The 26,029-nt window shown below is 37.8% G+C and overlaps 2 protein-coding genes across 10 annotated transcripts in view; both read left to right on the plus strand.

Annotated features, from left to right (window-relative positions):
* The first annotated feature begins 5,810 nt into the window (after positions 1 to 5,810).
* On the plus strand, positions 5,811 to 20,493 carry LOC131132106 (uncharacterized). Of its 2 annotated transcripts, XM_058077398.1 has the most exons (15): positions 5,811 to 5,989; positions 7,581 to 7,786; positions 11,137 to 11,274; positions 12,415 to 12,553; positions 12,633 to 13,313; positions 13,578 to 13,662; positions 13,882 to 14,023; positions 15,387 to 15,530; positions 15,615 to 15,680; positions 15,769 to 15,827; positions 17,615 to 17,805; positions 17,888 to 18,288; positions 18,383 to 18,482; positions 19,555 to 19,759; positions 19,842 to 20,493. In XM_058077398.1, exons 1-15 carry the CDS (start codon positions 5,858 to 5,860, stop codon positions 19,976 to 19,978), a joined length of 2,826 nt encoding a protein of 941 aa, XP_057933381.1. In that variant the 5' UTR covers positions 5,811 to 5,857; the 3' UTR covers positions 19,979 to 20,493. The 2 variants fall into 2 exon arrangements, with proteins under 2 accessions (XP_057933381.1, XP_057933380.1); XM_058077397.1 differs by having other exon boundaries at positions 12,633 to 13,662.
* A 788-nt stretch (positions 20,494 to 21,281) lies between these two features.
* The window catches only part of ppfia1 (PTPRF interacting protein alpha 1), a 38,086-nt gene continuing 33,338 nt past the window's right edge, over positions 21,282 to 26,029 (plus strand). For 4 of the 8 annotated variants that reach the window (XM_058077388.1, XM_058077389.1, XM_058077393.1 and 1 more), the window contains exons 1-2: positions 21,282 to 22,484; positions 24,345 to 24,614. In XM_058077388.1, coding sequence (XP_057933371.1) covers positions 24,345 to 24,614 — 270 coding nt within the window. In that variant the 5' untranslated portion in view covers positions 21,282 to 22,484. The remainder of the gene's footprint in view (positions 22,485 to 24,344; positions 24,615 to 26,029) is intronic. The other 4 variants (XM_058077394.1, XM_058077391.1, XM_058077396.1 and 1 more) reach the window with 1 other exon arrangement.

The following is a 26,029-nucleotide window of genomic DNA, read 5'->3' on the forward strand; positions in this document are numbered from 1 at the left end:
CATTTATCACGGAATTCACCAAATGTCATTGCGATGGTCGTACAGTAGCTCTTAAAAAACATTCTTTGATGCAAGGCCGATGTCATACGAGCCGACGGTGTGGCTCAACGGGAAGAGGAATGATTGACAGGGCCTTGACTGACAGCGGAACCTGTTGACATTGCAGAGATGCTGTAGCTTGAGGCCATGTACTTCGTATACAATTCGTATACAATTGATGGGCATCTTAGATCTTATGGGTGCGCCTCCATCCATTTCATTATGACATTATGCATTATTTCATTATGCAGTTCAAGGTCATTTGATAACTGAAATAAACGTCTAATTAGCATGCATGACAGGTTTTGTCTGTACATTCATTTCCAGTACACTGAAATATTTTTTCAATAGTAGCCTGCCAGAAATGTCATCCATTGCTGTCTTCGTTCTCCTCCTGGGAACCAAAACCAGTAAAGTCGTCTTCTTTAACATCAGAATCCAACAACCTCATCATTCCTTCATCACACATTTTGTCAGTCTCTTTTGTTGTCGCTCTCTGTGTCACTTTTGTCTCGAGGCAAATTAGCTGCACGACGGCGACGGACAAGTGGTTAGCACACAGCTAGGAGACCCGAGTTCAATTCCGTCTTTGCATGTTCTCCCCGTGCATGCGTGGGTTTTCCGGTTTCCGGGTACTCCGGTTTCCTCCCACATTCCAAAAACATGCTAGGTTAATTAGCCACTCCAAATTGTCCATAGGTATGAATGTGAGTGTGAATGGTTGTTTGTCTATATGTGCCCTGTGATTGGTTGGCCACAGCTGGGATAGGCTCCAGCACCTCCACAACCTTTATAATTATGATTATTAAATTATAATTTTAACTTTTGTTTTTTTATAACTTTTTGCTAAATAATTTTTCAAAAATGACAACTTTGATTCATAGTTTTGTTTGTTTCTCATAATATTACAACTCAAAAAATTTTCCTTTTTCTTCAATATAAAAATTTTATAATTGTATAAAAATATAATTTTATAATTTTAAAATGCGGTTATTTTTTCCTCATTTTATTCTCATTTAATTTTATTTAATTTATTTAATTTTTATTTAATTTTATTCTTAATTACAATTACAAATCATCATCATTTCTTGACTTTTAGACTACAGCTTTTTCCCCGTAATATAAACCACTTTTCCATTTTGGCACAATGTGACACGGGCCAATAAAAAATCAGCCACGGACTGCAAATGGCCTCCAGGCCACACTTTGGACACCCCTGGTCTTGCCGCCTCCATGACTGACATGACCTGGTCCTCTGTTAGACCGCTTCTGCGGTTACTGCTGTTAGTCTGTCCGATGTCCTACAAAAGTCCATGCATTGTACTGTAAAATCGTTAAGGTTTTTGAATCTAACTTTATTTAAAAATGCTCCCGGAACAATGGAGTCTTTTTACAGGGTTAGTCAAGCAAGTCTTAAATCCTTAAATTTGCAACTGGAGTCCAGTCATGTGCCCCGCCTCCGCCAGTATCGGATAATATGTAAACGATACCCGACTCTAATCCTGTTCAATGCCGGTGCCAGCGGATTTGGAGCCAGATGAGGGGTACGGTAGAACCCGGACCGGTCGCCAGTCCACGTAGCCATCAAACAGATGTTGCTACCAACGTTATTAACCAATAGATTGCTGATGGAACATGAAGGCCAAGGCATGCAGATGTGAGTCGTCCATCCACCTGACAGAAAGTGAAATCCGATATTTAAGTCAAGCCGGCCTCTCCCAAATGAAGGCACGGAATCTTTTGTGGCTTTATCAAAACTCTGACGTCATATATTTGTTATGTTGATCCAGATAAGCTCATTATTTGGGTAAGTGAACGTTTACTTCCTTGTGGGAAATCTTCTAACACCTCAGGTGCTTTCCACACCTTTTTGCTTTGGACTGAGGGAAACCATCCCAAAGTGAAAATGAGGTTCAACCGATTCCTACTTTTTCAGAAAAAGGAGAAAATCAGGCACTAACCCTCCTGCTAGCTTGATGTTTACGTTCTCTTCCATTTCGGATCAACATTTGCAATAAAAGTAACTGTTGCAAACATTAGATGGATAATCATGGATGGCTGGATGGATGGATGGATGGATGGATGATGGATGGATGGATGGATGGATGGATGGGTTGACAGATAGATGGGTGGATGGCTAGGTTGATGGATGGATAGATGGATGAGTGGATGGATAGATGGATAAGTGGATGATAGATGGATGGATGGGTGGGTGGATGGATGGATGGGTGGATGGGTTGATGGATGGATGGGTGGATGATGGGTGGATGGGTTGATGGATGGATGGATGGATGGATGGGTGGATGATGGGTGGATGAGTTGATAGATGGATGGGTGGATGGGTTGATGGATGGATGGATGGGTGGATGATGGGTGGATGGGTTGATGGATGGGTGGATGGATGGATGGGTGGATGGGTTGATGGATGGATGGATGGATGGGTAGATGATGGGTGGATGGGTTGATGGATGGATGGATGGGTAGATGATGGGTGGATGGGTTGATGGATGGATGGATGGGTAGATGATGGGTGGATGGGTTGATGGATGGTTTGATCCATCAACGGATGGATGGGTGGATGATGGGTGGATGGGTTGACGGATGGATGGGTTGAGAGATAGATGGATGGATGGATGGGTTGATAGATGGGTGGATGATGGGTGGATAGGTTGACAGATGGATGGGTGGATGGGATGGGTTGATGGGTGGATGGATGGATAGGATGGGTGGATGGATAGATGGGATGGGTGGATAGATGGATGGGATGGGTTGATGGGTGGATGGATGGATAGGATGGGTGGATGGATAGATGGGATGGGTGGATAGATGGATGGGATGGGTTGATGGGTGGATGGATGCATGGGTGGATGGATGCATGGTTAGATGGATAGGATGGATGGATAGGATGGGTGGATGGATGGATAGGATGGGTTGATGGATGGATGGGTGGAAGAATGGATGGGATGGGTTGATGGATGGATGGGTGGAAGGATGGATGGATAGTATTGACCGGTATTGCGTATACTATATTTAAATGCTCATGGATGTTTGTCAATGGTTATTGATTAGCATTGGTCTGCAGATGATGATGATGATGATGATGATGATGATGATGACGATGCCTTTCAATGATTTTTCGGTCATTATTATTAAAATCCAATTTTATTTCACCCCATGTCATTGTGGCTATTTCTATTTCTATTTCTATTTCTATTTCTATTTCTATTTCTATTTCTATTTCTATTTCTATTTCTATTTCTATTTCTATTTCTATTTCTATTTCTATTTCTATTTCTATTTCTATTTCTATTTCTATTTCTATCGTTCCCGGCCAGTACCAGATGAACACATTTTCTTATCTCACCTTTTCTTGTTTTTCTTTCAGTATGTTGGACCATTCTTTTCAAACTATTGTTGACTGGCTTGTCAATCAAAGACCTTTATGTGTTATTTTTTTTAACTATCTACATTCCACATCTGTTTGATGTTTTTGACGTTCCCGTTTCACATTTATTTATAGAGCACCGTTTATACACAAGGTGATTCAACGTGCTTCAGGGAAAAGAAGTATAAAATCATGTTTGTCCTCTGAGTGACAGCTAACCAGGATAGAGGTCCAAGTAGTGGACTAATGTGGTCTTATTTCCTGGTTTTAGTCAGGGTTCCGGGAGCAAAATTCTAAATGTAGAGAGCCCGGTGAGAAGATGGTTGCAGTAGTCTACCCTGCTGGAGACAAAAGGCGTGAACCCTAACCCTAACCCTAACCCTAACCCTAACCCTAACCCTAACCCTAACCCTAACCCTAACCCTAACCCTAACCCTAACCCTAACACAATGCATGCACATGCACTCAATTCTTATTGGTCGGACAATGTTTGCTTAGCTAAAGCTTCTTCAGACAACAAACCTGGAAAAGTCCCTCCTCATTCGATGAAGACAATAGTCAAGCACATTCTTTGATTGTTTGTACGGTACGACTTTGCACGGCACAAAAATGACAAACACACGCATGTGGCGTATATCGAGTTCACTTCCTCAACTTGCACTCGGACATTTTCGAAGACTTTGTCGAGTATATTCGAAAATAACGACACCAGATTCACGTTTTTCGCAGGGTTTATGGTGAAAACTGCATTTGAGACACCCAGAAAAATGTCCACAAAATGTCCACAGTCGTCCCTCTCCACACGTCCTTCATGTCCTCCCTCACTCGCTCTCACTTTTTTCAAATTCATTCAAAAATTAGATATTTTGTGGTTAATTCTGGACTATTATTAGTAATAAAAATATTGAAAAATAAGTTATATGTAGTATTCTGGCCACCATGTGTCACTCATGTTACATGACATTAGATGACGTTACTTTCCATGTCCGACGTGACGCAGCTCTCCTCCCATTCCATGTGGAAGTGGTAAAAGTTTGGGGTTCTCATATTGTCCTTCTACCCCTCTCTGTTTGAAACACTTTCTTAAGTTTAAAATAAGTAAATCGGAGATGCTAACTAGTTAGCTCTGTTAGCTCTTGCTGCGCTAGCAGAGGCTGACTCTTGTGACCATGCAGTGATCCCGTAGCCTGCGCGTTACAGTTGAGCAATGTGTTTTAATAAAGAATAATAACAATATAAAAGTGACCATAGGGGTGTTATTTCATGTCTACAGGGCTCTAATAATGGTAAAAGTTGTATTGACAATGTCCTAAACAGATTTTCTACGCTATATCTACAAAAATATTTCATTTATGAATATCGAATCCTACATCAAAATATATACTTGCTGACCATAGGGGTGTTATTTCATGTCTACAGGGCTCTAATAATGGTAAAAGTTGTATTGACAATGTCCTAAACAGATTTTCTACGCTATATCTACAAAAATATTTCATTTATGAATATCGAATCCTACATCAAAATATATATTTGCTGACTCTTGTGACCATGCAGTGATCCAGTAGCCTGTGCGTTACAGTTGAGCAATGTGTTTTAATAAAGGATAATAACAATATAAAAGTGACCATAGGGGTGTTATTTCATGTCTACAGGGCTCTAATAATGGTAAAAGTTGTATTGACAATGTCCTAAACAGGTTTTCTATGCTATATCTACAAAAATATTTCATTTATGAATATCGAATCCTACATCAAAATATATACTTGCTGACCATAGGGGTGTTATTTCATGTCTACAGGGCTCTAATAATGATAAAAAGTTGTATTGACAATGTCCTAAACAGGTTTTCTATGCTATATCTACAAAAGTATTTCATTTATGAATATCGAATCCTACATCAAAATATATACTTGCTGACCATAGGGGTGTTATTTCATGTCTACAGGGCTCTAATGATGGTAAAAAATCATATTTAGAATGTTCTAAACCCACGCATGTACGGGGAGAACATGCAAACTCTACATAGAGATGGCCGAGGGTGGAATTGAACTCGGGTCTCCTAGCTGTGAGGTCTGCGCGCTAACCACTCGACCACAGTGCAACCTAGATGCATCATAATGATGATAATAAATATAATAATAACTACATAAATGGGTAGATATGTCGTTGAAAGAAAGAGCATGATTTAAAAAAGTGACCTAATAATAATAATAATAATAATTCCTCCTGAATATTTTGACAGGGAAGTAGAAAAGTGTTTTTTCAGCAAAACCCGTTTGAGCCATTGTTATGAATGATACTGGACTTACCAGTAAAGTTGGTGATGCAGGTTCTGTGGGAGGTCAGGACTTGTGGATGCAGTATATAAAGATGCTGAAGGCGAACACCAACAACACACCTTCTTGGGCGGGGAGAAGGTGAGTCTGGGACATCATGCTTTCCACACCGGTGGTGCTGCTGCTGGTCCTGGTCCTGGTCCTGGTCTCGCCGGCGTCTGCATCGCACTACTTTGCAGGACACAGCTACTTCAGCTCTGGAGGGAAAAACCCAGACGGGACGTTTGAAGTGAGTGATTGGATTTTAATGTCATTTCATCCTACACGCATTCTTTAATTAGGATGAAAAATACATTATGAAAGCACACAGTACAAATTCATACTTTTTTTGTGCTGATTTGTTTATTGCTATACAATATGAGGAGTGATGTTTTTTAATGTGTTTCAGTAAAAAACTTTTGCAAATTGCTCTTTTTCCCATTTTTTAAAATTATTTTCAATTTCCTTCAATTTTTTTAAATTATTTTTTTCCCATTTTTTCCTAATTTTAAAATGTATTTTTAAATAATTTGCATACCTTTTATTTTGTAATGATTTTATTCCCATAATATTTTGTACTTGTTTGGCATAATATTATATATTTTTTTGCGAACCGATTTTCCCAAAATTGCAACTTTATTTTGCATAATGTTACGACTTAAAAAAAAATCTAAACTTTATGTAACTAAAATTGACATCATTTTTCTTAATAATATTATTTTATTCTGGTGAAAGATAAAAAAGATTAAAAAAAATATTGCATCTCAGGTTTGTGATGTAGGTGAAAAAGCACATTATTAGTATGACTTTTGCAAATTGTTCTTTTTCCAATTTCTTTCAATTATTTTCAATTTCTTTCAATTTTTTAAATATTTTTTGATTTTTTTCCCATTTTTTCCCAATTTTAAAATTTATTTTAAAATAATTTACATAACTTTTACTTTTGTAATGGCTTTATTCCCATAATATTTTTACTTGTTTGGCATAATATTGTATATTTTTTGCAAACCAATTTTCCCAAAATTGCAACTTTATTTTGCATAATGTTACGACTTTAAAAAAAAATTCATATTAAAAAAAAAAAATCTAAACTTTATGCAACTAAAATTGACATCATTTTTCTTAATAATATTATTTTATTCTGGTGAAAGATAAAAAAGATTAAAAAAATATTGCATCTCTGGTTTGTGATGCAGGTGAAAAAGCACATAATTAGTATGACTTTTGCAAATTGTTCTTTTTCCAATTTCTTTCAATTATTTTCAATTTCTTTCAATTTTTTAAATATTTTTTTTATTTTTTTCCCATTTTTTTTTCTCCCAATTTTAAAATTTATTTTAAAATAATTTACTTTACTTTTGTAATGTCTTTATTCCCATAATATTTTTACTTGTTTGGCATAATATTTTCCAATTTCTTTCAATTATTTTCAATTTTTTTAAATAATTTTTTATTTTTTCCCAATTTTAAAATTAATTTTAAAATAATTTGCATAACTTTTATTTTTGTAATGACTTTATGCCCATAATATTTTTACTTGTTTGGCATAATATTATATATTTTTTTGCAACCCAATTTTTCCAAAATTGCAACTTTATTTTATTTATTTTGCATAATGTTACGACTTTAAAAAACATTTTCATATAAAAAAAATCAAAACTTTATGCAACTAAAATTGACATTATTTTTCCTAATAATATTAATTTATTCTGATGAAAGGTTTTTGCGTGCCCCGGAAAGCAAATCCTTTGTAATTGTGTGAAGGAACTTTATATTTATATGATATAAACATTTTTCTCACACAATTTTCTTTGGTCCTTTGGTCCTGTGGTTTTCCACAGGTGACCATTCACCACAGATCCACCTTCGATGGGTGTGGCCACATCCAGTCCAAGTACTGTTACAGCGGTTCCTGTGGGTGGGATGTCTCCAGCAACAGAAGCGTACTGGACTCCAGCACCAACTCCCCCGTGTATAACAGGGAATGGTGCGAGGCCCAGACTGTGACCACAAAAAGGCTCTCTTCCAACAAACCTTTCTCTCTGCGGTACGTGTGTACTTCCTGTCAATGTCTGATACCGATATCAGCTGATACCGATATGTGGAACATGATATATCTCCTGTGGTGGAATGAACACATGTGTGTTCTATACAGCATTTTTTATATCGGTTTTCATAATCGGAAAAAAAATCACATACCGATATCAACTGATATCGCATTTTTTGCTGATATCGGTACCGATAATTGACAGACATCCCTGATAATGGTAATGTATGACACTCCTAACATAAACATTACTTACTTAATTACACAATAATAATTAGGGATGTCCGATATCGGCTTTTTTTTTTTTTATGAAAACCAATATCCCGGTATTGTCCAACTCTCGATTTCTGATACCGATATCAGCCATATCACCCATATATGTAACATGAGTGGTGGAATGAAGACGTGTTCTATACAGCATTTTTTTATATCGGTTTCCATGATCGGGAAAAAAATCTGATACTGATATCAACTGATATCGCATTTTTTGCTGATATCGGTACTGATAATTGTCGGACATCCCTGATAATGGTAATGTATGACACTCCTAACATAAACATTACTTACTTAATTACACAATAATAATTAGGGATGTCCGATATCGGCTTTTTTTAAAATGAAAACCAATATCCCGGTATTGTCCAACTCTCGATTTCTGATACCGATATCAGCCATATCACCCATATATGTAACATGAGTGGTGGAATGAAGACGTGTTCTATACAGCATTTTTTTATATCGGTTTCCATGATCGGGAAAAAAAATCTGATACTGATATCAACTGATATCACATTTTTTGCTGATATCGGTACAGATAATTGTCGGACATCCCTGATAATGGAATGTATGACACTCCTAACATAAACATTACTTACTTATTTACACAATAATAATTAGGGATGTCCGATATCGGCTTTTTTTTTTTTTTATGAAAACCAATATCCCGGTATTGTCCAACTCTCGATTTCTGATACCGATATCAGCCATATCACCCATATATGTAACATGAGTGGTGGAATGAAGACGTGTTCTATACAGCATTTTTTTATATCGGTTTCCATGATCGGGAAAAAAATCTGATACTGATATCAACTGATATCACATTTTTTGCTGATATCGGTACAGATAATTGTCGGACATCCCTGATAATGGTAATGTATGACACTCCTAACATAAACATTACTTACTTAATTACACAATAATAATTAGGGATGTCTGATATCGGCTTTTTTTTTTTTAATGAAAACCAATATGCCGGTATTGTCCAACTCTCGATTTCTGATACCGATATCAGCCATATCACCCATATATGTAACATGAGTGGTGGAATGAAGACGTGTTCTATACAGCATTTTTTTATATCGGTTTCCATGATCGGGAAAAAAATCTGATACTGATATCAACTGATATCGCATTTTTTGCTGATATCGGTACCGATAATATTCAGACATCCCTGATGATGATAATGTATGACACTCCTAACATAAACATTACTTACTTAATTACACAATAATAATTAGGGGTGTCCGATATTGGCTTTTTTTATGAAATATAAATAAATATCCCGATACTGTCCAACTCTCAGTTTTTGATACCGATATCAGCCGATACCGATATGTGTAACATGATATATCTCCTGTGGTGGAATGAACACATATATGTTATATACAGCATGATCGGGAAAAAAATCTGATACCGATATCAACTGATATCGCATTTTTTGCTGATATCGGTACTGATAATATTCAGACATCCCTGATGATGATAATGTATGACCCTCCTAACATAAACATTACTTACTTGATTACACAATAATAATTAGGGGTGTCCGATATTGGCTTTTTTATGAAATATAAATAAATATCCCGATACTGTCCAACTCTCAGTTTTTGATACCGATATCAGCCGATACCGATGTGTGTAACATGATATATCTCCTGTGGTGGAATGAACACATATATGTTATATACAGCATGATCGGGAAAAAAAATCTGATACCGATATCAACCAATATCGCATTTTTTGCTGATATCGGTACCGATAATATTCAGACATCCCTAATGATGATAATGTATGACCCTCCTAACATAAACATTACTTACTTGATTACACAATAATAATTAGGGGTGTCCGATATTGGCTTTTTTATGAAATATAAATAAATATCCCGATATTGTCCAACTCTCAGTTTTTGATACCGATATCAGCCGATACCGATATGTGTAACATGATATACGTATCTCCTGTGGTGGAATGAACACATATATGTTATATACAGCATGATCGGGAAAAAAAATCTGATACCGATATCAACTGATATCGCATTTTTTGCTGATATCGGTACCGATAATATTCAGACATCCCTGATGATGATAATGTATGACCCTCCTAACATAAACATTACTTACTTGATTACACAATAATAATTAGAAGTGTCCGATATTGGCTTTTTTATGAAATATAAATAAATATCCCGATATTGTCCAACTCTCAGTTTTTGATACCGATATCAGCCGATACCGATATGTGTAACATGATATATCTCCTGTGGTGGAATGAACACATATATGTTATATACAGCATGATCGGGAAAAAAAATCTGATACCGATATCAACTGATATCGCATTTTTTGCTGATATCGGTACCGATAATATTCAGACATCCCTGATGATGATAATAATGTATGACCCTCCTAACATAAACATTACTTACTTAATTACACAATAATAATTAGAAGTGTCCGATATTGGCTTTTTTATGAAATATAAATAAATATCCCGATATTGTCCAACTCTCAGTTTTTGATACAGATATCAGCCGATACCGATATGTGTAACATGATATATCTCCTGTGGTGGAATGAACACATATATGTTATATACAGCATGATCGGGGGAAAAAATCTGATACCGATATCAACTGATATCGCATTTTTTGCTGATATCGGTACCGATAATATTCAGACATCCCTGATGATGATAATGTATGACCCTCCTAACATAAACATTACTTACTTGATTACACAATAATAATTAGGGGTGTCCGATATTGGCTTTTTTATGAAATATAAATAAATATCCCGATATTGTCCAACTCTCAGTTTTTGATACCGATATCAGCCGATACCGATATGTGTAACATGATATATCTCCTGTGGTGGAATGAACACATATATATTATATACAGCATGATCGGGAAAAAAATCTGATACCGATATCAACTGATATCGCATTTTTTGCTGATATCGGTACCGATAATCGTCGGACATCCCTAATAATGCTAATGTATTATGCTCAGTCTACTTTCAGGAGCAGCAATATTTCAAGGGTGTTGTTTCCAAATCCCTCAGGTCAGCTAGCTGTTGCTGGATTCCTACCCGGAACAACCTTGCCAATTGGAGACTACTGACCACCATCGATTTGGGAATAAGATCTGATACCGGAGTGCCAAACACGTCGCCAGTTATCGGCACGCTACCTTTCCTTCGGTAAGAGTAATAAAACTAATAAATAAGACTAGCATGTGCTGCTGTAAATGGGATTCTTTGCAAGGGAAGATGGGGGCGGGGGTGGACAGGAAGTGCGTTCAGTGTTGAGTTTTAGCGGCGTGGGTTTACGGCCACAACAGGAGCCCGTCTTTGGAGTTATTTGTGAGATCGTCAAACCTGCAATAAAAGCGTGTTGTTCTGGCGATCAAGTCTGGTGCTTGTGTGTCTCTGCATTACTGACAACTAGTGACCAATGTAGTACTATATTATATTATATTATATTATATTATATTATATTATATTATATTATATTATATTATATTATATTATATTATATTATATTATATTATATTATATTATATTATATTATATTATATTATATTATATTATATTATATTATATTATATTATATTATATTATATTTATACATTCACAATTTTTATTTGTGTTGTGAATGTTGCGAATGCTTCGTATTTCTATTTTAATTCGGGTAGAACTTTCACATATACATATATTTTTTTCCCCATTTATATATATATATATATATATATATATATATATATATATATATATATATATATATATATATATATATATATATATATATATATATATATATATATATATATATATATATATATATATATATATATATATATATATATATATATATATATATATTTTTTTTTTTTTTTTTTTTTTTTTTTTACATAACCTGTTCCAGGTGAGCTGGAGCCTATCCCAGCTGACGATAGGCAGATCCACCCTGGACTATACCTAAAATATATGCATTTGTATACCTAAATGAAGCATTGTAAGCATACAAATGGTTAGATGTGATGGTACGTAGTACTCTACAGCGGTCACTAGGTGTCACAAATGTTACTGTAACGTTGAGATACACAAGCACCAGACTCGATCGCCAGAACAACAGGTTTTTTTTAAACATGCAAACTCCACACACAGAGCTTCAGGCTGAGATTTCAAACCCCAAACCAGTAATACCAGTAATGAGCATGAAAAAAAAATGGATGTTTAGTTTACGGTCAATGCTTCTTACGAACGATACGGTTCTGCTATAAAAAGTCAAATCAACATTTATTTTGCTATAAAGTAGAGATGTTGATTTGTTTTCTCAAGAGTTCCTCAAAACTGCCCACGGACCTATCAGCTGATGGCCTTTGACCCTGACGGTGACCGAGTCCGATGCCGATACGGACTGCAACACAATACAGAATGCAGCGCCTGCGCCCAGCCTCACGGCTTTCAATTGGATGAGGTTTGTCCAAAATCTGCTGACGAAAAAAAAAAATTCCCTTTGCCTTTGGAATAACCGCAAATATTCTTAAACCCTCCAGGACACGTGTACTTTGTGTTACAACAACACAAATTATGATTCCAGAATTTTGGGATTTGAGTTAGTGGTGGAGGACTTTCCTCAGCAGCCCGTCACGCTTCTCTACAGTGACGGATCGCATTCCTACAGGGGGCCGCTCACTTTTAGGAGAAAGAGAGGGGTTTATGTCAATCCTTATGTAGGGTTGGGGTATTCGACAACTGTAGGTACACCGTATCATCACTGGAATCCTACACCACGACAACCGTGGTCGCGCTGGACGGCTAGAACACGACAACCATGGTCGCATTGGACGACTACAACCCCATACCAATGGTCGCACTGGACGACTAGAACAAGACAACCATGGTCCCACTGGACGACTAGAACAAGACAACCATGGTCGCATTGGACGACTACAACAAGACAACCATGGTCCCACTGGACGACTAGAACAAGACAACCATGGTCGCATTGGACGACTACAACACGACAACCATGGTCCCACTGGACGACTACAACAAGACAACCATGGTCGCATTGGACGACAACAACAAGACAACCATTGTCCCACTGGACGACGAGAACACGACAACCATGGTCCCACTGGACGACTACAACCCCACACCAATGGTCCCACTGGACGACTACAACAAGACAACCATGGTCGCACTGGACGACTACAACAAGACAACCATGGTCGCACTGGACGACTACAACAAGACAACCATGGTCCCACTGGACGACTACAACCCCACACCAATGGTCCCACTGGACGACTACAACAAGACAACCATGGTCCCACTGGACGACTACAACAAGACAACCATGGTCCCACTGGACGACTACAACAAGACAACCATGGTCCCACTGGACGACTACAACAAGACAACCATGGTCCCACTGGACGACTACAACAAGACAACCATGGTCCCACTGGACGACTACAACCCCACACCAATGGTCCCACTGGACGACTACAACACAAAACCCATGGTCGCAAAACCGGAATCCACCTCTTGGCAAACTGCCTTTGCAGTTTTCTTTCCTGGGTAAGTCGGGTCTTACTTGTACTTCATGTATACGGCAGAGTTAAACGACTCAGTTATCTCCATGAAAAGATATAATGTAACAATTTGATGCGTGTAGCTCTGGAATATTGCTTTACGAGCAAAGTAAAGCCGGAAATACCCAAATACCGTAACTAACTACACAGACCAGAGGATGTGGTACTACGATGTCATTTCAACGGATCTGTAATTGACTTTCAGTGGACCCCCCCGCACCTTCATGTCAAGAAGGCCTCTACCTACCGACATTGGTCTATCCGACACCACGAAATGGAGAACGCATCCACGCAGAGCTCAACAAAGAAGTGGAGATCAGAGTCAGAGCACTAGCTAGCTATACAACGTAAGTAAGGACCGTCAGGTTCAAAATAGAATTCAACAAGAAAAATAAAAAAATGGAAAAATACAGTCAAAATAGTATGTACAAAAATACAAAAGTACAAAAATAATTTCACTAAAATAATTATTGAGTTGTAATGTTGGCAAAACTAGGTTGGGGAAAATCCTATAATGGGAATATATAATGGGAATAAAGTCAAAATATTACAAGAAGAAATTTAGCAAGAAAGCTGAGATATTTGGACAGCAGAAATGGAAACAAACTGAAATTTTAAGAGAATAAAGTCAAAATATTAGAAGAAAAAAAAATCATATCCCAACGAGAGAAAAAGTTGCAGTTTTTCAGGAATAAAATCATAATATTATGACAAAATATAGTTGTAATTTTTGGAAAATCAGTTTTTTTTGGGGGGGAGGTTAGATAAATCAGAGAATAAAGTCAAAATATTACGGGAATGAAGTCATAATGATAAGAAGAACATTTACAAGAGGAAAGCTGAAATATTGTAGTTGGGGAACAAAACAACAGCAGAAATGGAAACAAACTGAAATTTCAAGAGAATAAAGTCAAAATATTAAAAGAAAAAAAAAATCATATCCTAACAAGAGAAAAAGTTGCAGTTTTTCAGGAATAAACTCGTAATATTACAACAAAATATAGTTGTAATTTTTGGAAAATCAGTTTTGGGGGGGAGGTTAGAATAATCAGAGAATAAAGTCAAAATATTACGGGAATGAAGTCATAATGATAAGAAGAACATTTACAAGAGGAAAGCTAAAATATTGTAGTTGGGGAACAAAACAACAGCAGAAATGGAAACAAACTGAAATTTCAAGAGAATAAAGTCAAAATATTAAAAGAAAAAAAAAATCATATCCTAACGAGAGAAAAAGTTGCAGTTTTTCGGGAATAAAATCATAATATTACGACAAAATATAGTTGTAATTTTTGGAAAATCAGTTTTGGGGGGGAGGTTAGATAAATCAGAGAATAAAGTCAAAATATTACGGGAATGAAGTCATAATGATAAGAAGAACATTTACAAGAGGAAAGCTAAAATATTGTAGTTGGGGGAAAAAAACAACAGCAGAAATTGAAACAATTTATATTAATAAAATAAAAAATATATATATACTTTTTACTAAATGAATCTGTAATATTATAGGGAAAATATAATATACTCACTTTAGTAGAATTTTGCCTATATCACAAAGCTGAAATGTAGTTTAAATGTAGTATATGGTATATTTTGTATATTTAGAAGTACCTACAAAATGAAAGTACTGTATACTGCATCCATTGTATCAAATATGAGTACATTTTCCATTGAGGTGGATTAAAGATGATTTGTTTTGTTTTCATGCAGAATCGATAACATTATTATGAGTGGGCCAAAGGATATGAGGAAGTACAAAAACACACATGACGAGTTTATCCTAAGATGGACACCCAGGCCCGGTGACGTGGGTGGATACCACCCACTGTGCTTTGCTGTGGAATCGGTCACATGGTGAGTCTTGGGTTAACACATTTGTAGCATGGATGTGCATACATGTGTAAAAAGATAAAGTGTTGTACTTTATATATCCCACAGGTCCGCTCAAACCACAACTCGCTCACATTATTATTATTATTACCATTACTATAACACCCCCTCACCGTAAGTAATTACTCGTTCCAAATTCAAGGTATTAAGCTGACTTTATAGAGTACAGTATTATTTACCTGGATTCCCCTATTCCGTGCAGAACGAGGGTCTATCAGTCTGAAATGAGGTGTGTTCTGCTTGACGTTCGGAAAGAGACAAGTGAGTCAAGTGAGAATACAAATACTGTCCAGTAATCCCTCGTTGATGTCGGTTCATTGGTTCCAGGCGTGAATTTCCGCAAAGTAGGATTCTTTTCTCTTTTGTAAATAGAATATTTTTGTAGTTGTAGCATAGAAAACCCGTTTATAATCTTGTCAGTGTGGTTTATAACATTATCAGAGCCCTCTAGACATGAAATAACACCCCTATAGTCACTTTTACACTCATATTATCTCAAAAGATAGTCAAAGAAAACAAGATGATGTGGATAAAAACATATTTAGAAGATTGTAAACAGGTTTTCCAGGGCTGACGTTAACCGCGATTAACGAGGGATTACATTTAGGATACCCTAACCCCTAACCCAAACTGTAACCTTAATCCTACTAACCTAATCATAACACTAACCCATAACCTTAACCCTAAACCAAACCCTTACTCTACTAACCCTAACCCATAACCCAAACCATAACCTTAACCCTACTAACCTAATACTAACCCACCCTAACCCATAACTCAAAACCTAAACTCAACCTTAACCTAAACCCTAACCCATAACCCAAACCGTAACCTTAATCTTACTAACCTTAACCCTAACCCCAACCCACCCATAACCCATGACCCATAAACCTTAACCCTAACTCTACTAACCCTAACCCATAACCCAAACCGTAACCTTAACCCTACTAACCTAATCCTAAACAACCCTAACTCATAACTCTAACCCTAAACTCAACCTTAACCCTAACCTAAACGCTAACCCATAACCCAAACCGTAACCTTAATCCTACTAACCCTAACCCAAACCCACCCATGACCCATAAACCTTAACCCTAACCTAAACGCTAACCCATAACCCAAACCGTAACCTTAATCCTACTAACCTTAACCCAAACCCACCCATAACCCATGACCCATAAACCTTAACCCTAACCCTAACCCAAACCCACCCATAACCCATGACCCATAAACCTTAACCCTAACCCAAACCCACCCATAACCCATGACCCATAAACCTTAACCCTAACCCAAACCCACCCATAACCCATGACCCATAAACCTTAACCCTAACCCTAACCCTAACCCAAACCCACCCATAACCCATGACCCATAAACCTTAACCCAGACCCAAACCCTAACCCAAACCCTAACCCAAACCCTAACCCAAACCCTAACCCAAACCCTAACCCAAACCCTAACCCAAACCCTAACCCAAACCCTAACCCTAACCCAAACCCACCCATAACACATGACCCATGACCCATAAACCCTAACCTAAACCCTAACCCATAACCCAAACCGTAACCTTAATCCTACTAACCTTAACCCAAACCCACCCATAACCCATGACCCATAAACCTTAACCCTAACCCTAACCCAAACCCACCCATAACCCATCGCCCATAAACCTTAACCCTAACCCAAACTCTACTAACCCTAACCCATGACCCAAACCGTAATCTTAACCCTACTAACCTAATCCTAATCCACCCTAACCAATAACGCTAACCCTAACCTGAACCCTACCTCTACTAACCCTAACCCATAACCCAAACCGTAACCCTAACCCGAACCCGCCCATAACCCATGACCCATAACCCATGACCCATAACCAAAACCTACAACCCCTAACCCTCTAATCTAATCTATTTTAGTCCACAACTCAATCCAAAGGCTGGAATAATGAGCATAACATGTCCCCTTCATGTACCGTCTTCCATTTATTCTCCAACATTTCGGGTTAAAAATAATAATAATAATTGCATGTATTTATGTTTCATTTTCAGTCAAAACGACGGTGGAATGCGGGGAGTCCAATATGACGGTGGCAGTGAGGAAAAGCTCCCTCCGTGGGATACATTTGGATCGGCTGCACCTCAGCGATTCGTCCAACGTTGAGTGCAGCCTCCAACGGCATTCCAACAGCACACACATCGTTGCCGTCATCCCCCTCAACGCTTGCGGCACTCAGCTGGAGGTAAGCGTTCCGTATGTTTACCTAATACTTCCCAGCATGCTTTGCTGCATGCACCACTCTCCTGTCACCTTTGACTCCGCAGGAGGACGATGTCAATCTGATTTTTAAAAACGAGATCAACAGTGTGGACAACTCGCACGACACCATCACCAGGAAAAACAGGCTGGAACTGGACTTCTGCTGCCAGTATCCCAAGCGGGGGAACGTGACGCAGAGTTTCACGGCACACAGAAAGAATATCACCGTTTGGGAAAAGGGCTTTGGCACGTTCACCTACCAGTTTGAGTTCTACCCCAACGTTTGGTTCAAAACCATGATCAGTCCGATGCTCTACCCTCTGGAATACGACCTAAAAAGCAGGATTTACATGAAAATAGAGGCCTCTTCCGCGATCAACAACACGGAACTCTTTGTGGAATCATGCACAGCGGCTCCGTATGACAACCCGAACTATCGCCCCACCTACACCATCATTGAAAACGGGTAAGGAAGACATCGGAGTGTCCGAAGTGGAAATCAAACCAAAAGTCAACAGTTACGAGAAGACATTGACAAATCTGTGATGTGTTCTGATTAGATGTCCGCTGGATCCAACACTTCAGATCCATACTCCTGCTCACAAGCGGGAATTCCGATTCAGCCTCGAGGCCTTCAAGTTCATTGGACTTTACGATCAGGTGAGCGGACTCGGTGCTTACGAGAAAATCTGGAAATTATTTCATGTGATGCTAGGATATAGAACAGACTCACACATTAGAGAGTTCTTTTTGTCTGTTGCGGGTAATGCTAATGGTAATGCTAATGGTTTAATTTCATTTGAACATGCATCAGATTCCAATTGAGTGCATCCCATAATCAGTTCCCAGTTCCACATGTCCGAAAGGAGTAGGAAGAAGCAAAGCTTATTAAATCCTAACCCTCCATCTGGTACTAACTGTTACATTTGTTCACTTCCTGCTTTCCTAATGTACTTCCTGTGTAAAATACTACATTTCACGGCTTTGAATGAGTCTTCTGAATGTCGAAAAGTTTCAATTTTCGCCTTCTTTTTGCTTGAAAATGCTTAATTTAAGTGAAAAATACTTACAATTTGATTAGAAATATATATAAATATAAATACGAAAAACAGTGTACTCGGGTACTCGTGCATGCTAGGTTAATTAGCGACTCCAAATTGTCCATAGGTATGAATGTGAATGGTTGTTTGCCTATATGTGCCCTGTGATTGGCTGGCCACCAGTCCAGGGTGTACCCCAGCCTCTCGCCCCAAGACAGCTGGGATAGGCTCCAGCATACCCCCATGACCCTAATGAGGACAAGCGGCATAGAAAATACAGAAAACAGAAAACCTTTCGTGTTCTTCTTCTATAGCACTACCATTATTAAAGCCCTCGAGACATAAAATAACACCCCTATAGTCACCTTTACACTCCTTTAGTTCAATATAGTAGTCGACATAAGAAGAGAAAAAAAAAACACATTTAAGACAAATATAAGAGACATAACATATATAACAAATATAAGAGACATAGCATGTTTTTGGAATGTGGGAGGAAACCGGAGTACCCGGAAAAAACCCATACATGCACGGGGGCGAACATGCAAACTCCACACAGAGGGTGGAATCAAACTCAGGTCTGTGTGGCCTGCACGCTAACCACTGGTCCGCCATGCAGCCACAAAGCAAGGCATGCTGGACTGGACAGATAGATGAACAGATGACAACGTTTTGCCCACCGTTACATTCAGGTGTACATCAGCTGTTCCGTCCTGGTGTGTGAGGCGGGCGTGCAGTCCACCAGGTGCTCCATGGGATGCATCAACTCCACGCGGCCAGGCCGAGAACCACAACACCATCACAGAAAGCGAGACGTTGGCAAGCAGAGCGCCAACCACTTTGTTTCTCAAGGGCCGCTGCGTCTGAAGAGATCAGCAGAGAGTGATGGAAGCACAGGTACGATACGGAATACCAATTTACATTTATCATTTGCCTCAAAATGATAATTATTTTGTTTTTTTGCTTGTTGTTTCTCCAGCGCTGAATTTGAACCTGAACCTGGTATTCATCGGTGGATGTGTTCTGGCAGTCATTGGCATGATCAGCACCGTGATCGTATTCAAGGCCAAAATGTCACAAGTTAAATATCAACGTCTGCCAACGTCTGACACCTAAACACAAAGCTTTAGAAGAAAAAGAAGTCCAGAATCGTTACGTTTGCTTGTTTTGATGATCTGAAATCAGATGTATTGGGGTATGCAAATGAAGGGGTTGGATGCATGAAATGTACAACGTTTGATTAACCTTGAAACAATACAATAAAACAGAATATAATTCAATTCTGTAATTTACTGTAAGCGCAATGGAAATCCTAAAAATGATACAGATGCTAATACACAGTTTGGTGCACACTGAAAATACAAATCAAAACATTTTGGTAGTGAAAGTGAAAGTAAAATGAAGCATTGGTGCAGTTGCTGAGCGTTACGTTGTATATTAAAAATGATACATATCATACCATCAGTGGTGAAATGATGGGTGACTTCTTGATTTGGATGTCAAGATGTTGAGTCGTCGATCAAACTTTGTCGATAATCAATAAAAATACACTCTTGTACACTATTGTATCCTGCATGTTCCTTTTGTTTAAGTACATATACAATAAACAGACCTGCGGACATCACTAACAACTCATAGTGCTCATTAAAAAGTACAGAAATTAATTCAAACACCCTGGACTGGTGGCCAGCCAATCACAGGACACATATAGACAAACAACCATTCACACTCACATTCATACCTATGGACAATTTGGAGTCGCAAAAGTCAGTTAGTCAACTCACTTTTGTGGTTTTTGAAGTAAACAGAGCCTTGTAGTGTTTTTTATAAGTGAGGCTCTGAATAAAATAAAATAAAATAAAATAAAATAAAATAAAATAAAATAAAATAAAATAAAATAAAATAAAATAAAATAAAATAAAATAAAATAAAATAAAACAAAACAGTAATCCCCTCGTTTGCCATAGTTAATTGGATCCAAACTGTGAAGGATTCCTCATTTAAAAATTGTAAGATACTTTTCTAGTTAGAGCTTGTTTACAACCTTCTAAATATGTTTTTTTAACATAATAAGAGCCCCTTTGACATTAAATAACACCCCTATAGTCCCCTTTACACTCGTATTACCCAATGTAGTAGACATAATAACAGAGAAATCATAATAAAAGAAAATAACTTACATTGAGATACCACAAGATGGCGCAATTTATCGTCCATTCAACCATCGAATTTAGGTCACATATTATTACAGTTCTTGTAGTAATTTTGAAACAGCGTCAATCCCTCACAAATGTTCTTTCATTGTTAATTAGCTGTTTCTAATTGATGTACGGTGGTGTAAAATGTCCAAGTAGAAAATGAATGATATAATACGGTACTTGTACGTGTTATTTGTTGACATGCAGTACAGTTGCATTGCGTGATTACGTGTTCAGAAGAGTGGCATATTGTCGACATGAAATATCATTTGATGCTGAGCGAGCAACGGCTGCATATGGAATAAAGTGTGCGTCGTGTAAACACGTACTCGTGTCACATTTGTGATGTTGCCATTTTAATCGTGGTAGCCTAGTAACTAACTTAAGTGTGCCAGCTTTTTCCTGTCCTGTTGCCAAGCCGTGGAGGACTCTCCTCCGAGGACTAGCATGCTAATGCTAAGAGATAGCCACCGTAGCCCACCATTGGCTGTCCGACTGCCCGAGCTGGCAGGCAGTGGCGTCAGGGAAGGACTGGACTAGCGGATCTTACCGTGGAAATACCCAAGCGAAAAAGGGATACAATACAGGAAATTCGACGAATAGGATTTCTAATCTTCTCATGGATTTCCCAACTCGACTAAGACCGAACTAACGCTCAAGGGTGCCTGGGAGCGAAGAGTCGAGCGGCGATGTGGTGACGCTTACTCCTCCGAATCGACGGGAAGCTAATGTTAGCTGACGCGCTACGGTTCCTTGATAGCTTCATGGTCGTACTTTGTATTCTTTTCAAAACTTATCGTCACTTTAGAAAATGTCGGCCGAATGGACTTGAGACATTTTGACATTTTATGAACTTTTATACAAACTTAAAGCAACTCGGCGTCATTATCTTCGCTAAGTTGAAGTGCTTCAGAACTAGCAAGGCTTAGCATTCTAGCAGGCTAGTAGCTAACGCCGGCTAACTGTTGACTCCAAACGGATTTAAAGCCAAAGAATTTTGCTTTAAATTAGCCCAAGGCTAACACCAGTACAGCTGTTTCTACGTCACCTTACTTTCTATGTCTTGATTGGCGACTTCTAGCCATCGCGGATATATATGTATATACTTACTTTTTTTAAAGTAGTGGTTTGTCTGAAAAGTGAAGAAAACACTCTGAAGTGTAGATATGCAATCATCGAATCACCAGCATACTTGCCCGATGCTAGCTAGCTATCATTGATTTAGCCGGTCGAAGTTGGAATCCTGGAAGCTCTGCTAAATTGCTTTGCTTTGAGGCCTTGTCTCCAGTGCAACACATATCCAAAGCCTTAATTAATATATCACACTGGCCGAGTGAAGTTTAGATGCTAAAGTATATGCGAGCATCCTAATTGGAGAACCCGGACTTCGACCAGCCCGTGGAACGGATCATAGATTTGTCAAGGTATTTGGAATTCATTATTGACGTTTAATCACATCAGCCATTCTTAATAGAACAGTAGTTTGCTTTTTTATTATGTGTGGTTTTAAATAGTTTATCTTTCCTGATTACACGTATGTGTTGTCTTTGTGTACAGATTAATTGTAGTCAATGTTTTCTTTTTATTTATCTGTAGTAAGTTCATTATCAGAAGGTACAGGTAAGTCAGGGGTGTCCAAAGTGCGATCCGGGGACCATTTAAGGCTCACGGCACATTCTGAAAATATAATTTAACAAAAAAAAAAGAAAAAAAATTGAAAAAGCAGCAGTAATTTTACAGGAATAATGTCAACATATGAGAAAAATATTGTTCGCTAACAAAAAAAAATGAAAAAAATGTAATTGTATGAAAAGCAACACTACAAATTAAGTTGCAATGTTTTCAATGTTAGGCAGTGGGACAGTGATAATGTTTAGACAATTAATTCAAAATTTGGGTCATTAGCAACAAAATAGCAACAGTGGGGAAAAACAGTTATAATTTTATATTGTAATGAGGAAAAAAAGGCATAATTTTATGGGAATAAATATGTCATGAGCTCAGGGTTGACATGTTTTTTCACTATTATGGGAAACAAAACAAAATAACTGTCGATTTAGGAAAAGTAGGGTGGGCAAAAAGTTATAATTTGGGAATAAAGTCAAAATATTATGAGAATAAAGTCATATTATGAAAAGAAAACTAAAAAAATACAGTTTTTAAAAAAAAAACTTTTTTGAATGTATGTGTTGGCTTCCAGAATATCAAAGTATCCTTGCATCCTTTCATTTTTCACTACGAGGCCCTTGGTAGAAAATGTTTGAGCACCCCTGAGTTAAATGGACCAATGAAACAACAAATGGGTTCTGACAGAGCTGGTGTTTTTCCTTCCGCCACCAACTTGATATCCTTTCCAGCTATGCAAAATCCAATTCACATGATTAGACTTTTGTCTCACCATCAGCCCGAAGGACCAAGACTCCTTGGTTGCGGATACTGATTCATGCTCTCTTGACTGTCCTTCCTCTGTTGTCATGGGTTACTTTACCTCTCAATATGCAGCATAGTTTTATATGGTTGAACAAAGAGCAAAGTCATTTTCGGGGACTGTTTTGGCTGGTCAAGGGTATTTGTGTAACAGTAAGTCGTTTCAGCTGATTTGGCTCTGTTTTGTCAATAGGCTTTTGCAATCCTTTTTTTTTGTTGTTTTGTGACCTTAGGCTTTGCTGATTAGATCATCTTTGAAACTTCCACTGTCAAATTTGTCCAGTGATTTTTAGAACATGGACATTTCTAATTTCAATTATTGTCTGGAGCCTTTAATATTGAAGTGATTTGCTTCCAGTTGTAATGCTGTAAAATGCATGAAGACAAAAGGGTCAAAAGGGTGCAAAAGCTTCAGTGAAAAGGTAAAAAACATTGACACAAATTAAGGAGTGTCTCAGTGAAGAAATAGAAGTACTTATATATATATATATATATATATATATAGTTCAGCCTGTAGTCATTTTCTTCTGCTTCTGGATTCCTAATTTTCTATCATATTTTCTCTCTGGCTGCAGACATTGCTTTGAGTTAGTTGTCATTGTATGTAGTACAAGTTCAGCGTTTATATAATTGTTGCCATGGCAGAAATCTGCTGTGGGAAATTTTTACTGGCAATGAATTGCTCCCTCATCAATAGTAAACTTGCATTTCTCTCTCTGTAGTAACCAGCGTGTCACCATGGTGGGAAAATCTATTACTTTTGAATTCTATAAAACATTTGCTTACGGTGGTTATTTCATATTTATGATGTTATGCTCTAATAATACCTTTTTTGTTTGCCCCATTCATGATTCTAGATGATGTGCGAAGTGATGCCCACGATCAGCGAGACAGAGGGGCCGAGTGGGGGAGGTGGCACCGGCCGTCAAGCCTCCGGCTCCCCGCTGCAGTCAGATTCTGAAGGTCATTTTGAGTCTCTGATGGTTTCCATGTTGGAGGAGAGGGATCGTCTTCTTGAGACTCTGAGAGAAACTCAAGAAAATCTGGGCTTGGCCCAGGGTAAACTACATGAAGTCAGCCATGAAAGGGACTCCCTGCAGAGACAACTCAACTCCGCTTTACCACAAGTAAGTGTGAAAGAGTGTGTGTGTATGGACGTGTACAGTATACTAGTACTATTAATGTACAACCTGAAAGGCATGCTGGGAAGTGCAAGTCAAGCAAGCGTCCCCAACTGGAATTACCCAGCATGTCTTGCGGGTTATAAATACTAGCTAGTATTAGTGTATATGCGTGTATTCTGATACCTGCCTGCTATTAATGGTCTTTTCGCCATTGAAATAATTTTTCCAAATATTTAAACCTCCTTCTTAATCTTTGTAGATTTTATTGTGATTTTATAACTGTATTCCCATATTTATATTTTCTTCCAATAATATTACTTTTCCCCTACTCTTTCCTTTACTCTTGTTTTTTGGCCATTCACGAGTGCTCTCGGAACGTACTACTTTGCATGCTTTCAAATTGATAGGAAGATAAATTGCTGAATGGGGTGGCCTTGATGCACCCATATAGTCGTATCAGGTGCACGTCATAGGAGTCGTGTTACAGGTTTGAGTACATGATCATACGGTCAGACCTGACACCGTATATACAGAGGCCACTCTGGTCTCCATTTGCTGTATTAATGCCTCATGTACACTTCAATAAACAGATCAGGTAGTCCAGTGCTTAGTGAAGATTCAAACAAACATACAGTATATATACATAATTAAAATAAATACAATCTAAAATAATTCAGGCAAACCTCATCGCAGGCTCTCTCAAATAATGATGTCATCTAATAAAACAGGGAGTTCCACCATGCGTGACACAGAGACGGAAATTACGATGATTATTAAAATAGGCAATTTATAACAAAAACAGGAACATTATTTGTAAGAATATATTTATATATTTTCTGGCCGACTTAAATTAAACTTGAGTGGGAGTGGAAGTGGAAGAGTAGGACGTTAACTAGGGCTGCAACAAGGAATCTATAAAATCCATACCTAACTTATTCACTGTACCTTTTTGAGATGAGCCGGCCAAGGGTGAAATTGAACTCGGGTAACCTAGCTGTGAAGCCTGCGTGCAGATTTTGGCTAAATATATATGACAAAATTTGTGTCAAAGTGAAAGTTATGCTTGAAATGTATCTTCACAAAAAACCTCTGTTCTACTGTTGATTGCTAAAGAACAGAAAAAGGTCAAGATGAGAATCTAATCTGTCTTTTGGTATATACCATATCTATATAGCCCAAGACCATTATAGTATTCTGTGATTCTATAAATCATCAAAAATGGCCGGTCCCAAGAGGTTGGCTTTTAAAAACTTGAATGAGTTAAGTGTTGACAACAAATTTCATAATCAATGTGTTGTATCACGTGGTAATAATTCACGCCCACGAGCGTATAAAAACGTCTGACTGCAAATGTGTACTTATATTTTTCATATTGAACAGGCACTTGATGGCACAGACCAAATAGTGTGTGGCCAGTG

Source organism: Doryrhamphus excisus, chromosome 7 (genome assembly GCF_030265055.1).
Source record: "Doryrhamphus excisus isolate RoL2022-K1 chromosome 7, RoL_Dexc_1.0, whole genome shotgun sequence".
NCBI lineage: Eukaryota > Metazoa > Chordata > Actinopteri > Syngnathiformes > Syngnathidae > Doryrhamphus > Doryrhamphus excisus.

Bases quoted from the DNA above. Each gene is read 5' to 3' on its own strand.
- LOC131132106 (XM_058077397.1), top strand. From the start codon at position 5,858: ATGCTTTCCACACCGGTGGTGCTGCTGCTGGTCCTGGTCCTGGTCCTG. The intron at 11,275-12,414 runs GTAAGAGTAATA...TGTTTTCTCAAG, and splicing joins GGCACGCTACCTTTCCTTCG to AGTTCCTCAAAACTGCCCAC. The intron at 13,663-13,881 runs GTAAGTCGGGTC...ATTGACTTTCAG, and splicing joins TTTGCAGTTTTCTTTCCTGG to TGGACCCCCCCGCACCTTCA.